Source organism: Myodes glareolus, chromosome 3 (genome assembly GCF_982192425.1).
Source record: "Myodes glareolus chromosome 3, mMyoGla1.1, whole genome shotgun sequence".
NCBI lineage: Eukaryota > Metazoa > Chordata > Mammalia > Rodentia > Cricetidae > Myodes > Myodes glareolus.
In genome coordinates, this window is record NC_142028.1 from 92,381,416 (window position 1) to 92,396,917 (window position 15,502).

Consider the following 15,502-nt stretch of genomic DNA (forward strand, 5'->3'; position numbering starts at 1 on the left):
TTTATCTCTAGAGGGGAAAATTAACAATTGGCTTTTTTCCTGTTGGAATATATATAACTAATAATATATATAATTTCCTAAACTTTTAAACACATATTTTTCATAAATTAAGAAAACAGCGTTTTTAAATTTTTAAGATAAATTAATTTACTACAGCATAATTGATTTACAAAAGGGGCTAGGGTGGTTGCTCTTCAACTTTAGACAAGTCTAAATTCTATTCTGTTTTTACAACATACCCAAATACATGCTGAAGCTGCTTTATTACCTGAAAAGCAAGTCATAGATTTCTTTACAGGAAAGAAATATGATCGTACTTTATCTATGCACTGGGTTGACAGGCTTCAGAATTTAGAAAGGAAAAAATCTAGAAGACAGGGGTGGAGTAATTTATTTTCTCATAAAGCTAGTTAGAAGAACAGAGGTAAAACAAGGGATGATCTCTTTCCTCACACCAAAGGCCATTCCACTACGGCCTCCCAGCAAACATGGCAATCACTGCGGTCGGCAGCAGTCTACTGAGACAGTCCATAATAGCTGCACTGGGCTACAGTGTCGGCCAAAAGCATGAAAAATAAAAGAATTGTCAAAATCACCTTGAAAGGCCTTTCAATTGTTTAAAGCATGGCAGTCATAATCTTATATACATACTTGTTCGGTGACATGTGCAAATGTACAATATAGACTAACGCATACTGTAAGTCAGAAATGATAACACACACCCATAAGTGTGACCCACTCCCAAGTACTTGGGATGATCAAGAGTTAGATGCCAGCCTAGACTAACTCTATCAGGATACTGTCTTAAAATACCAAAACTAAGACTAAGTGTATGTATGTATGTATGTATGTATGTATGTATGCATGTATGTATACACACACATAAACACACACATATTAGAGAGTGTTGAGAAAATGGTTCAGTGGTTAAGAGCACCAGCTGCTCTTACAGAGGACCTAGGTTTGACTCCCAGCACCCACATGGTGACTCATAACCATCTGTAATTCTAACACCCTCTTCTGGCTGCTATGGGCATCAGGCACACACATGATAGACAGACAAATGCAGGTAACAAGCTCACACACATGAAATCAAATGCACACGTGGAAACGTCCCTTTGTTACTACAGAGCCGTGTGGTGGAACTAAGGATGCAGATGCTGTCAGCCCCTTATGCCTGTCCCCTCTCTGCTCACCCTTAAATCCAGCTGCACTTCTCCCTCTCAAATAAACACCCTAATTAGTTCTTATTCTCACCTTGTTTCTATGATGACCAACACCAAGCATTTCTTTCTTGAATGGTACTTCTTTTGGTTTTGTAATGTTTAGCTTCCCAGTGTTTTCGGAATGATCCTTTATCCCTTCCTTTACTCGCTGTCTCTGTGTATTTCCACATCCCCAAATACAGATATAAAAGAAGCCCTACACCTCTCCTACCTACTGGCTCATCCTATATTCGCCCCCCCCCTGAAGTATTACCTGCTCTCAGTTTCAGCCATTTCTCTGCTAAGCATTATCGTCACCCGACCGTATGCAGCTGAGGAGAGTGACTACTCCAGGATCAGGTGACTTCTGAAAGGCTGCAAGGCTAGAAGGGACGGACACAGCCAGGCTATGATCGCCAGCAGCTTAATTCTAACATGGCTACCATGCTACACAGCATACAACAACGAGGGCCCATGGCAACATCAGATCAAATCAACCGTCACAAAATAGAACAAGTTCTTCCTTCCAGAATTCCCTGTTAACAGTGAGACCTTTATATGAATTAGTAGTTGAGCTGTTCCAAGCAACAAATAAAAAACAAAACAAAACAAAAACAATCAATAAAGGTAATAAGAAGTCCTTTTTTAAAAAAAAAAAAAGCTTGCATTGTTTAACGGACATCAAAAGACAGTTTCTATAATTCCCTGACCTTGCTCTGCCAATACAATAACATCCCATAGGTTTAGTTTGCCTTCAAGGGAGGGGGAGGTGGATGTGAGAGTGACAACGTTGCACACAGATCCCATTTCATCAGCAAAACATCCCCCACTCTCCTGGTCCACGCCCACCCATGCTTCACTGCTCAGACTGTACGCAGACTGAGACACTAGGAATATGATTAGAAGGGTACAGTATCATCACGGATACAATCAGGATTCTCCTTGGGGGAAAAAAAAAGGCAGAGAGATGGGGATTAAACAAGTACCCAGTGGGATTTGTGTGCCATTCACAAATGAGGAGCATGGTAAAAATAAGCAAGGCCATGTGCTAAGGACGTCTTCAGGTTCTGTGGTCAGAAGCGGCCAGGCTGAGGCTGAGACCCGAATGACACGAAGCGAGCCCTGTTGGCAGAGGAGTGGGAAGGATTGAAGACTGTGATTGCCAGCATCCTCAGCACATCTGAGCAGACAGATGAGAGAAGACGGGAAAGCATGGCCCTTGAGGGCGGATCTCAGGTCCTGATGAGTCAGATGAAAGGTGGTTTGGGCTTCATTGCTTGCTCAAACACTCGATTGATAATCACTGTACCACACATTTCTCACAGTGTTCTTCAGGGAGCGTCTACCCACACAATGCCGACTAGTCCTTCCTCACACTTCTTTCCTGCCTGCACAGGATCAGACCGTCCAGTTCTAGCCCAGATTCTCCTGACACTACCTCAGACCACACTGACGGCTCCTCTCGGGCCCACAGACTTGTCCAGTACGGTGTACAGGTGGCTAACATTAACTGTGGCACTGGGCAGCCTCTGTTCAGAGCCAGTGAATTGTGTGGGCCTGAGCAAGTTACCTGACCAGACTGTCTCGTCTCACTCAGATCGGTAAATGCCAGAGATGCTAGCATCTACCCCACAGAATTGCTCTACAGACTGACAGTTAATGTATTTAAAGTTCTTACAACACTGTCTGGTGTCTAATGTGTTGGTTTTATCACTGATATTGCTGTTATCATAATATTAATCTTCTGGCATTTATTAAACATACAGAGTCATTTATTGTTAATGTCTATTCTTGTCTTCCTAATGAAACTCAAAACCACTAAAGATTACACAAGAAATCAAGAGTCCTTATCACTAGATTCCAAACAGAAAAGGATTTAGTTGGAGAACATGGAGCGAGAAAGAGCATCTTTGGGAAACATCGTAGACATGTGCCTAAAACACAAGAGCGATTTCACAGAGCTGAAACTGTGATGGACTCAGGAAACCGAATAGGAATCTTGATCCGAGACAAGAAAGCAAACTAACTCTCTCCCTCTGTGACTACTGAGGACAAGGCCTACAGAGGCAAGTTCCAACCCAACAGAAGACAAACAACAAAAAACAAGCAGCTTTTCAACAGCAGGATCTACCTGACAATTGAAAAGACTTTCGGGAATGTGCATTCTCTGTGCAGCTGGGAATACAGCTGGTCTGGAAGGTGGGTCACGTGGTCACGTGTAAGCGGGAGGCTGCAACGGATGAGCACAGTCTTGAGGTGTGGCACTGCCACTTAGTGGTTACCCCCATTTCTTCTGAAGACATTCATGTTATGTGTATGAGAGTTGGCCTGCATGTAAGGCTTTGCCCTACATGTATACCCGGTGCCCACAGAGGGCAGAAGAGGGCACCAGAAACCCTGAAACTGGAGCTGCAGAAAGATGTGAGCCACCACGTGGGTGCTGGGAACCAAACTCAAGTCCTCCGAGAGAGCAGCCAGGGCTCTTAACCACTGACCCATCTCTCCAGCTCCAATAATTACAGTTTGTGAAAGTTGTTGACCTTTCTAAGACTTCCTTAGCTGTATAAAGAACGTTAGAGCATCAAACTCAGTAAGTGAGGGACTGTGTAGTGTGCTTAGAAAAGGACTTGATTTAATAAAAGTTAGATCTGCATTGAAGTACCTTCATAATCTTGGAAGTCAACATATGTCATACCAATTTTCTTCTGTAGCCAGAGGATAATCAGCCAGATAAATTTTCTTGTGCTAATATCTATTCTAAAATGAAATTATTTCTTTTTAAATTTTATTTGTCTTTATTTGTGTGTGTCTATGTGGGTGTGTACGTGTGTGTATGTGTGTGCGTGTATGTGCATGTGTGTACGTGTGTGCATGTGTGTGTATGCATGTGTGTGCACGTGTCTGTGTGTGTGTACATGTGTGTGTGTGTGCATGTGTGCACGTGTGCACACATGCAAGCACGGCTATAAGTAATGTGCCTCACGGGCATTCAGGATCCCTTGGCATAGAAGAGGGTGTCGGATCCCCTGAAACTGGAGTTACAGACAGTTGTAAATTGCAATGTGGGTGCTGGAATTGAACCCAGGTCCTCTGGAAGTGTGGTCCGTGCTCTTAACCACTAAGCCATCTAGGCAGCCCCAGTGATTAATTTCTTAATACTCTCATTTTTGGTGTCATTTTCTGGCCTCAAACAGTAGCACTGACAGGTAATATGCTTGCCAGTAAAAGGAATGTCTTATATGATAATCATCAGGTTGGGTACAATTGAGAGAAAATACAAATATCCCCCCATTACACCGCGTACAGGACAGTGGAACAGAGAGCATGTACGCCTCATTCACAGGTCAAGTAGGTGTTCTGTCAGAACTTGGAGAGAAGCAGGATACCAATACAAAGAAACATCACGAAAGCAGAACAAACAAGATAAAATGAAAGTATATTCTCAGTTTCCAGAAAATCTTCTTAAACAGTGAGAAACTGGACACTCCGTGAGAAGAGCATGTGAAGTCAGCACAGCTGCCGGCTACCGGACACAGTAAACCAGGGGAACACACTTCGTAAGCCATTTGTTTAGTCTCGGTCTTCAGAGAGTGTTACAGACAGCATTCTCACCTTCACTGCTGAGAAACTGATGTACCAGCAGGGAAAGAGGAGCCTGTCCACGGGTGCACAGCACATCAGAGAGGGAAGGAGCGTATCCACAGGTGCACAGCGTATCAGAGAGGGAAGCAGCGTATCCACAGGTGCACAGCACATCAGAGAGGGAAGGAGCCTGTCCACGGGTGCACAGCACATCAGAGAGGGAAGGAGCGTATCCACAGGTGCACAGCACATCAGAGAGGGAAGGAGCGTATCCACAGGTGCACAGCGTATCAGAGCAGTAAGGCTGTAGCAATTAGAATTCAAAACTGAGAACTTCCAAAGAAAAGTGTTCTCATTGAGGAGACAAGAATTTTACAATGACATCAAACATGTCAGCAGCAGTTCCCTACAGGAATCAGAGCTGCAGGTCTGTAGACAGAAGAGAGATCATCTAGGGTTGGGCTCATCATTCCCAGGAAGGAACAGGAAACACAGAGGGGAGGGAGGGAGGGAAGAAGGGAGGGAGGGAAGAAGGGAGGGAGGGAAGAAGGGAGGGAGGGCGGGCGGACCAGGGAGCAGGTGTGGAAGACTAGACTCACTCAAGCTGGATTCTATTCCTAACCAGGGAAAGCTGGACTCAACCAGCAGATTTTTAGGATATATGTGCATGTTTTCTTGGCACATCGACAAATCAGCTTTCTGAAGAAGTGTATTTTGAGTCGCACACACTGATAGTGCTGAGTAAGCAGACTGCTGTACATTTTAAGATAAAGGCACAGTGGTGTAAGGAATAGGTGAACATACACCAGACTTTCTACATGGCTCGACCACGGAGCTCATCGAGAACATCTAAGAAAAGCTTTCAACAAAGTCTCTTTCTCTCAACAAACACCTACTGGCCTGTAAAACGGGACAGGCAAGTCTAAGCACTGGTGATTCAACAGTAAACTCAGTCCATTTCCTTAACTTGGCCAAGGTGGTATTGCTGTGGAAAAGACATGCGTGTGCCTGAAACAGCAGAACACACACAGATGCGTTACACACGTGTAAAATGAACGACAGCAAATGTGCTAAGGAGACAAAACAGGGAGGGGCAGCTACAGGCAGATGGCTAGGAGTCTAAGCGAATATGAACGCAGACCTGGAAGGCCCAAAGAAGGGAACACGAGTGTATCTGTCGGAAGAGAATTGTACATACAGAGCGAACTCCATGGAAAAGAGCTGGGAGAAGAGGGTGGAGGGTGAGGTCGGGCCTGATGGGGGAGGAAGCAGGATTGCTCTCGGGCCCCATGAAACCATATGGGTTAGTACGCACTTGGGCTTTGACACCGAGTGGGTTGGAAAGAAACTATAAAGGTATGAATGAGAAGTTATTAGTACAAGCTTAATCACATTTTTAATTTAACTTATTTTATTCCTTTATGAGCATGAGTATTTTGCCTGTATGTCTATCTGTGCCGGCCAGAACACAGCATCGGATCCCATGGAACTAGACAGAGGGTTGTGAGCTACCACAGGGGTGCGAGGAATCAAACCCAGGGCCTCTGTAAGAGCAGCCAGTGCTCTTAACCACTGAGCCATCTCTCCATTTTAAATAAAATGACTGTGGCAGCTACGCTGCAGCAGACTGACGGTGTGGCACGGTGACTGTTAAGAAACAGGAAGATGTCACGATGGGCCAGCATGATAACAGGGGACAGAAGTGACCACTCAATGCATGCTCAAGAGAGATGGGAGGAGTTCCCTACGCTGCAGACGCAGGCGTGCGGTGGAGAAAGACCCAGCTTGAGGCAGGGCCCATCACCCACTTCTTCCGCATTTGCTGTGCTCTATGTCGCGCTTTTATAGCTTACTTTAGGGGCCACGCGCCTTGGGATGGATATTAAATAAAATGTAACAGGTCTTTTTCTATACATAGTGCCTGGGGCAAAATTCTAGTGAAGTTTAAAAAATAAAAATAATTTTATGATTTTTAAAATCAATCTTTTCATTTTATAGTCAAGTCGTATAGCTTTAAAAAATAGCTAAAAGCCACTTTATAAATATCATTGTTAGGAGAACCTGATGCAACAGTGTGTGTCAAAATAACTCTACCACTAAGAGCAATCATAAGGAATTAATAAATAGATTTAAAAAAAACACCTTGTTGAAAAGCTTTGAAAGCAACGAGATGAGCGCATCTATGGAGTGAGAACACTGACGTGGGGAGGGGATCAGTCAGGAGACGCCAGAGGCCAGGAGACAAGGGAAGGAAGATACCTCCAAACAATTCATCTCCAAAGCCACTAGGTGGGGCCAGGTACAGCAGGCGTCCACGCAGGGATGGGAGAAATCTCTCTGGCCTACTTAGTACACTGATGTAGTAGATATCACCATAAGTGATGGGAGTTAGATGCCAGCAAAGGGACAAATTGAAATCACATGCCAGCCACTAAAATTCAGTAAGAATACCGTATTCTGTGTCACCTGCTGAAATACACCTGACAAATGTGGGGGACCTCAAAATTCTGAGGAGACAGGAGATAAACCTGCCCCGTGGGCGCAAGCTGAAAAATTATCAAAGATATCCCATTTTTTGTTTCTGTTTTAAGCAGGTCTAAGTCATCTTTAAAACTACACGCTCATGTGAGAGCCAGGGAGGACAGTGAACTTCTCTAGATTAAGCGGATTGGAGACACACAGCTGCCGCACGCGGCCGTCAACTGGTCCCTCAACCACACCAGGCCCTAGCAGGGTAACTGGTAACCGGTGCCTTCTGAAGCTCAGGTACTAACGAGATAAACAGTGTCACTTCCCTGACTGTGACAGCTGAACTGAGCTGATGCAGGAGAATGTCCTTGTTTGTAAGAACCGCACACTCAATTATTCAAGCATAATGGGGCATCATGCTAGCAATCACTCTCCAGTGGTTCCGGCACGAAGTTGACTGTATTATATTCTCAACTCTTCTTTAAGATTTCAAATTGTTTCTGTTAAATGGAGGCAAAATAAAGACGTAAACAAAAGCAGTGTTTGTTTTCACCTACAAACAGCACGGGAAGAAATAACCACGAAAGCAATTAAGAAAGACCCCAGAAGAAAGCAACATGAGACAGGAAGGGTGACACTCACTACAACACAGGGATCCAGAACCCTCCAAGATTCAAACTGTTAGAGCAAGAGGCAGGAAGTATTACAGAGACAGGGGAAGCAATTATATCATGGTAGATGATCCAGTTGGGCCAGGCGAGGTGGTGCAGGCCTGTAATCCCAACACTTGCGATGCAGAAACAAGAGGATCTGGAAGTTGGGCCATCAAGATAGCTGGTGGGTAAAGGGGGCTGCAGCCACGTCTGGCAGCCTGAGCAAGACTGTGGGAATCCACATGGCGGAAGGAGGACTGACTCCCACAAGCTGTCTTCTGATTTACACATGTACACCACACACACACGCACAAATACTCACACACACACACACACAGGCACACAAATGATAATTTTTTTAAAAAAATAGAAAGAATAAGTCCAGCCTCAGCTACATAGTTTTCAAGACCACAGGTTTTGTCTCAATAAAAAAAAAAAATCAATCCAGGGACTGAAGAGATGGCTTGGTGTTTAGAGCACTAATTGCTCTTCCAGAGAACCCAGGTTTGATTCCCAACACCCACATGGTGGCTCACAACCATCTGTAACTCCAATTCCAGAGGATCTGATGCCCCTCTTCAGACTGCCGTGGGTACTATGCACATCTATGGGGCACAGACATCATGCAGGCAAAATATTCACACACAGAATAAGACAAATCTAATAAAACTCTTAAATAAATCAATAGATTTTTTTTTCTTTTGGTCTTTTGAAACAGGGTTCCTCTGTAGCTTTGGAGCCCGTCCTGGAAAGCTCTTGTAGACCAGGCTGTCCTTGAACTCACAGAGATCCGCCTGCCTCTGCCTCCCAAGTGCTGGGATTAAAGGCATGCGCCACCCCCCACCACCACCACTAATAGAAAACTTTTAATCAATCAGTAGATTCCATTGAAGAATAAGGCCTAATAATCATAAATTTGTAAATAATTAATGATATTGCCACAAAATATATTAAATAAAGAGGAACCAAATAAAAAAAAAAAGAAACAGAGAAATACCCCAGGTGAAAAGTTATCCCACAATCTAACTCAGGCTGTGAAGCCTGGCAGTGTTCCCCTTGCCCACTGATCCTCTTGCTCCTACACCCACATGACTCAGCGCTGTGGTAAACATCTGGCAGAAGCCGTGTAGGACTGATCTGGGGTCATGGCTTCAGGATTCGGTCCATCATGGCAGGGAAGCCATGGAGGAGGAGCAGCTCTGCTCCTGGTGGCACAGGTATGAGAAGGAATGGGCCCCGAAACAGGACCAGACTATAGTCCCCAGAGAAGCCTCCTCACTAGCAGGGTCTCACGTCCTAAAGCTTCTCCAGCCTCTGCCACTAATGATGTCACCAGCTGAGGATCAGGTGTTCAAACACATGAGCCTGTGGGGAACATCTCAGATTCAAAACAAGACAATCACTTATCTTTCCAGAAATTAAAAAGCATGTAGGAAAATAAAGGACATAAAAAATGTAAGGGAGGGAAAGAAGGAGGAACAGTGGGTGGGAGGAAGGAATAACAACAGGAAGACCAGAGACAGAGAGTGACTCCATCAAGTCTTAGGAAGCCGGCAGCTGCTGTGTCTGCATTCCGGAAAACCTGCCTGTGCAAAGGGACTGGGTTTTTAACTCCTGTTAGGACATGAAGAGGAGAAGATAGGTTATATCAGTGGGTGTGACTACATGAGCTCAGTAGCTCTGAGTTCTGCAGGAATAGGAGGCGTAAAGCATTCGAATATTTCTTGAGTAGGTGGCCGACTATACTAATGACCCGCTTTCTCGTCTAGTCCTCTAGGCCTGCTTCTGTTCTCTCTTTCCCTTGATCTAAGTCTGAGTGCCTGCTTGATATTGCTGATTCTTCAGAGATGTCCTCATACCAAGTCCTCCCTCTCCAACCTCACGCCTTTGGTTCTCAGCCAGGAATCCTTGAAAGGGGCATTACAAATCAATGAAGAAAGGCTACACTTGACAAATGATGCCAGGCCAACCATTTATTTGTGTAGGGACAACATGGAAGTTCCTAAGTTTAGAGCAGAAGCAGAAAAGTTCTGGAAGAAGTCAGTATGTTTATAATCTTTGGTTAATAAACGTTCTATTGATACAAAATTTAAAAAAACATACAAAACAGTTATTTGGTATCTTAAAATTAAAGATAGCATTAACAAATAAAATAGTAGCCTAGAGAATTATTTACCAAATATAAAGATATCAAAGCAGTCGGGTCCAAATTTACAAAGCCTTCCCTCATAAGTAGCCCTAATGAAGAATTGGGAAAAAGGAGATATAAATGCACAAAAGAGGAACCAAATGGGCCAATTAACCTTGACAGGATGTTTAACCTCACTACCAATCAGAGAAACACAGACTAAAACTCCAAACAGATACTACTTCTACCTAATAGACTGACTAAAATTATCGGTCAGACAGTTTCACGTGTTATCATGCAAGGCACTGGGAATTCTTGCATTCAGTTCCTTAGGATTCCATTGGACAGCATGTGGCAAACGTGGAACCATGCATCCCTGGGCCCAGCATTTCGACTCTGATGTACACAGTATATCTAATGCAATCCTAAACGGATCAGATAGGCACAAGAATATTCTCTAGTGCCAGGTGGTGGTGGTGCACACCTTTAATTCTAGGACTTGGGAAGCACAGGCAGGCAGATCTCTGTGAGTTCAAGGCCAGCCTGGTCTCAAAAACAAGTTTCAGGACAGCCAGGACTACACAAGAAAATGTTGTCTCAAAAACAAACAAAACAAAACAAAAACTGAAGTAAGCAATTTTAGGATCTTAGAAACAAGCTAAATGACTATCAGTGAAAGAAAGACTGAGGGGTCTGACAGCACAGAGTAGTATATGACGTTTGCAGATGTGTGATGCACGGGTGTGACGGGCTGATCCAGGATGACGTTACCAGTAACCACGAGAAAAGGAATGCGACTGGGGAAAGAGCCACATCCACTGGATTTGTAGCCAATTATATTATATGTGTAATTTTTCACAGTGGTAGAATACAGGCATTTTTCTTCATATGTCTATATGCCTGAAATTTAAATTTTAATGTCACAAAATTCATTATTAATGTGCTGCTTCGGCCTGGAATTCATGCTTCTCTGCAATGTTGTGTCAACGTACTTCCCGGTGTCGCTCAGCCCGCGCGGATCCCTGAGCCACAGGCGGTCTACCCGGCCTTCGCTGCTTTTCTGTTACCTCAGTGTGACTGATGAACACTTTTCATCATTTATAACTTAAACAACTTTGTAAAATAAATGAAAATGGAAAATCATATGTTTACTCTACCTCCATGTTTTCCACTATGAAGAGAAATAAAGATATGTATTAAATGTCTTAGTGACACCTGAAGATATCAAGTGTCACGCCCTGGCTTAACTCCCAAGCAGTTCTCCAACTCTGGTGTACAGACTGCTTTGTTAGAAACTGAAATCTCCAGGCCACACCCTTCGGGGTTCTGGCTCAGGTCGTCAGGGAACAGACATCCTGTCCTTTAACACCAGAGTGGACCCCTCTCTGGGTGTGCACCACAACCGCTTGGCCTTCCCTCTCACTAGTTCCTTTAAGTACTGTGCCTCTCACTGAGCAATGGAAATTATGCATACACTTTCAGGCTCAGCTTAAATATCACCATCACAATAAAATACTTTGACTTGGATGTGCCATCTCTCTGGGCTCAACTTGCTTCCTTCCTCATCAATTTATTTCTAGTTTCGTATGGACACTTATCATATGCAGTGTAATATATGTCTGCTTGTCGCAGTCCCCCTTCTTGAGCATAAATGTTACTTGAGGCTAGAAGCTTTATGTCTCATTCAAAGCAGGAATTCCATCTTGGTACCATTATGCTTTGTATACAGTAGCTGCATACGTACCTGACAAAATGAACTCCATCCAATAATTAGCTTAACAATTTTTATTAACATTTTTCAATCACCACAGCATAAGGAGACTATTCGCCCACAGAACATGACAAATTAAACATGACATTCTAGACTGCCTAGCTTAATTTTCAAAGTGAGAAAACAGAAAATAAACCCTAAAAGAAATAGAAAAGAAATATGGAAAATAATTACATTGACTAAAAATGCCAAATTCTGGTTTGGGGATGTGTGTGCTTAACTTAGAACTACCCAACTAACTGACAAAGTGAGGTTTGGTCACTACTGGAAAGCATTCTCTTAAGAAAGCAGTGAACTGGGTCTTAAAAACTCTCGGTACAACGAGAAAACACGGCAGCACGGTCCCCCTTTGCCTTAGCACTGCACACTCTCCGATACATCAGCAATACTTCTAATCACTTTTCTGGTAAAGGAAATCATAATTACTATTTTTAATCAGAAAAGTCAAAACGCAACTCCTCTGCAAATGCTTCGTTTTACTACAGGAGTAGACCGTGCTCCTTTCCCAAACACACTTATTCTGACCCAAACAGGAAGTAAAGTAATGAAAACAGAGAAATACACCTTGGTGTAGGAACTACTCATCAACATCAATTACTGGATCGCCTAGATTTATATATTTTAGCACACGCATAGTATTTTATAAAGACAAAGGACTATCAAACCAGAATATACACTGTGAATCCTGACGTTCAGGGAGGAGGCCATGGGAACCCCACGTTCTGCTCTGTTCCCCAGCCTCCTGTTGCCAGGGAGAGCGAGGAGGTGAGGACTGTGGGCAGGACGGAGGGCAGGACGGAGGAAGGTCTCCGGATCTCACTAGCTCCTCGCTCGTTTCTCTCTCACATTCCTCTTCAATTTCCCGTTCTTCTTGGCAGGTCGAGTAAACTAAAATTCTCATTTGTACTTAATGCTTTAAGTACTTTGTACTTAATGCTATGAAGTAAAATACATACTGAAGGAATGAATTCAACTGGACGTTAAACAGTACTAAAACCCCTAGTCCATCCGGGCACCCTTTCTGAGCGCCTCGCGGTGAGCCCAGTGCTGCCCTGACTTACCACGAAAGGACGGGTTATGTGGCTGCTGATAAAGACACCCGTCCGGCTACTCTGGTCTCTTGGGCAGCTAATCTTCTCTCTTTCCCAAAGTACCAAATACGGGGGGCACTAAAGCTGGGTCTGTGTTTCAGGAGTACTCACGCACCTAACACAGGCACCAATTTAAATGCAAAAAGCAGTTACGTAACTACTTCAAAGAGCCACTGAGTAGACAGACCAGACAAGATGCAGTTATGAAAAGGTACCAACACACTTTGTTTGATAAAGCAGTTCTAGGAAACGCAAAAATATCATTTCTCTTTAAAAATAAATAAATAAAAGAAGCACTTGGACTAAAGAGAAATGAAATTTGACTTGATCAAATACTTCATTAATTTTTTCTTCTACCCCTAAGGGAGTGCCCTTTAAAACCCTCTTCAAATAGGATGTAACCTAATTGCTTGCCCAGGGCCAGAGCTGGCAAGATTTTTGTTTCAACATTGCCACCTAGTGGACAACACTTTCAACTAGCCGCTGAAACCTTGTCTCAAACGCTGGCTCCCCAAAGTTAGCAACATTCAAGGAGGATTTTACAAACATAAAGCAGTTTACACATTTATTGTTATAGAATATAAATCAGGCAATTTACAAGCATTAAACGCCGTGCTTTTAATACGGTACCTTGGTGATTTCTTCAGATGCTCGTTCAAAGTCCTGGACGTTTCGACAATAAAATCCTATGGTGCAACTAGGATCCATCTTCCGAAATGACATCTTCTTGGGAGAAGGGCAGTGGAATGTCTGTAATTTTTAGAACGGTTTGGGATTAATTTATCCTTACTTGATGGACTGAAGTAAATACTTTTTCTGAAAACTATATATATATTTTCTAAGGAGCAGCTTACATCCCTTTCTCTTAGGATATAAAACACAAGAGCCAGGATTGTGCATATTTAACCAAACCTTCACCCTATGTGACCTATGCTGTTAATCAAGCGTGGATACATTTCTGACACTTGAAGAAAAGAAGAAACACAAGTCACCAGAGTTGGCGTGCGTAGTCTAGTCTAGAACCCTGTCAGCCAGCATCTTTATGAGACTGAGCTATTTACTGTTTATAAATAAATATTCATAGCAGTTTTATCCACATAGCCAAAGCTAAAAATGAACCAAATATCCATAAACAGGGAGTGAATTAAAATTCCTAGCTGCAGGGGCTGGAGAGATGGCTTGGTAGCTGTTACAAACACTAGCTACTGCTGCAGAGGAACCAGCACCTACAAGATGGCTTACAACTGCCTGTAACTCCAGTTACAGTTAACTCCAGTTACAGGGATCCAGTGCCCCCTTCTGGCCTCCATGGGCACTGCACACATGATGCACACACTCAAATATCTAATATAAGTCTTTTTAAGATGTAAAAAATTTACTTCGAATTAAAATGAAACAAATACCATTCATGTGGCCATGGATGAATGAAGTTCCTTTTTAATCTTGCTTGTATACATGGATAAATGAAAGTTCTTTCTAAGGCTCAAAACTCATTTATTATTCTTATAATCTAACACACAGACTCGTGTAGCAAATGTCCTACACTGACATAGTCAACTTCAGAGGTTTTGTCTGATTTTTGTTGTTCCTGTTGTTTGGTTTTTGAGACAGGCTTTCACTGTGTAACTCTGGCTGGCCTATGTAGACCAAGCTGGCCTCCAACTCAAAGGAACCCTCCTGCCTCTGCCTCCTGAGTGTGAAATTATTGGCAAATAATTGAATAGACTTCCAATTTTCTTTTCTACTGTTTTATATTCTTGTTCATCCCCAAATAGAACATGATAAAAGGTGGGTGAAATTCACTCATAAGGGGCTCTAAAAAAATGTACATTCTGAGCAGGCCAACTGTGTGTTCGATTCAAATCCAACACGTCAGTAAACATACACCAACCCTTGACTTACACAAAATGCTTAGCTAACACTCTTTTCAATTAGTGGAGTCTAAACTACCTACACCAGATCCCTCAGGTACTAGCCAACACAAGCACTGTTGCATTGGACTTTCACTAATATAGTTACAACTATTTTATTTTAAAGAGACAGGAAGGCTAGGTAGACTGTTAGCTGTGATATGGAGGAGTGGGCGGGGTGCAAGGCACAGCTAGCTCTAGGTCATATTTATGAGAAGATCGTTTACATACAATGTCTAAAGTTAATTATTTGTCCAAACATTGAAAATCAGTAACAAGAACTGATTCTTCAGGTTTTCCTACATGATAGGAAGAGAGTCAGAAAGACTGTGCAAGGTGCCATGACACCCGTCTAGCTCACCCACGAATGCGCTCTCCTCTGTACAAAGCAGTGACTAACGCGTTTCCAGCACCAGCAACTGTGGCAGTGTGTCTGTTCCACCTCAGTCACCACAGATAAGAACCACAAATGCTAAACTGTAACTTGCGGCTCTCTTGATATCTACAAAGAACTTTCCAGTTACCCACAGAGCACAGATACAGAGCTCTGATTTCACCCAGCAGGGGAGCCGCTGTCACTGCTGCTGCTGCTGCTGCTGCTGCTGCTGCTGCTGCTGCTTGGGGAGCAGGGCCCAGGTAAGGCACGCTAGCGCCGCCGTCCCTAACTGAGGTCAGGCTGCTTTGTTCTCCCCA

At 43.4% G+C, this 15,502-nt stretch overlaps 1 protein-coding gene across 6 annotated transcripts in view; it reads right to left on the minus strand.

The window, feature by feature from the left end:
• The window catches only part of Atg4c (autophagy related 4C cysteine peptidase), a 67,492-nt gene that overhangs the window by 5,663 nt on the left and 46,327 nt on the right, over positions 1-15,502 (minus strand). For 4 of the 6 annotated variants that reach the window (XM_087904813.1, XM_087904816.1, XM_087904812.1 and 1 more), the window contains 2 exons: positions 13,530-13,649; positions 4,818-5,091 (listed from right to left, as the gene is read on the minus strand). In XM_087904813.1, the coding sequence (XP_087760939.1) occupies positions 4,818-5,091; positions 13,530-13,649 (394 nt within the window). The remainder of the gene's footprint in view (positions 1-4,817; positions 5,092-13,529; positions 13,650-15,502) is intronic. The other 2 variants (XM_048453145.3, XM_048453143.3) reach the window with 1 other exon arrangement.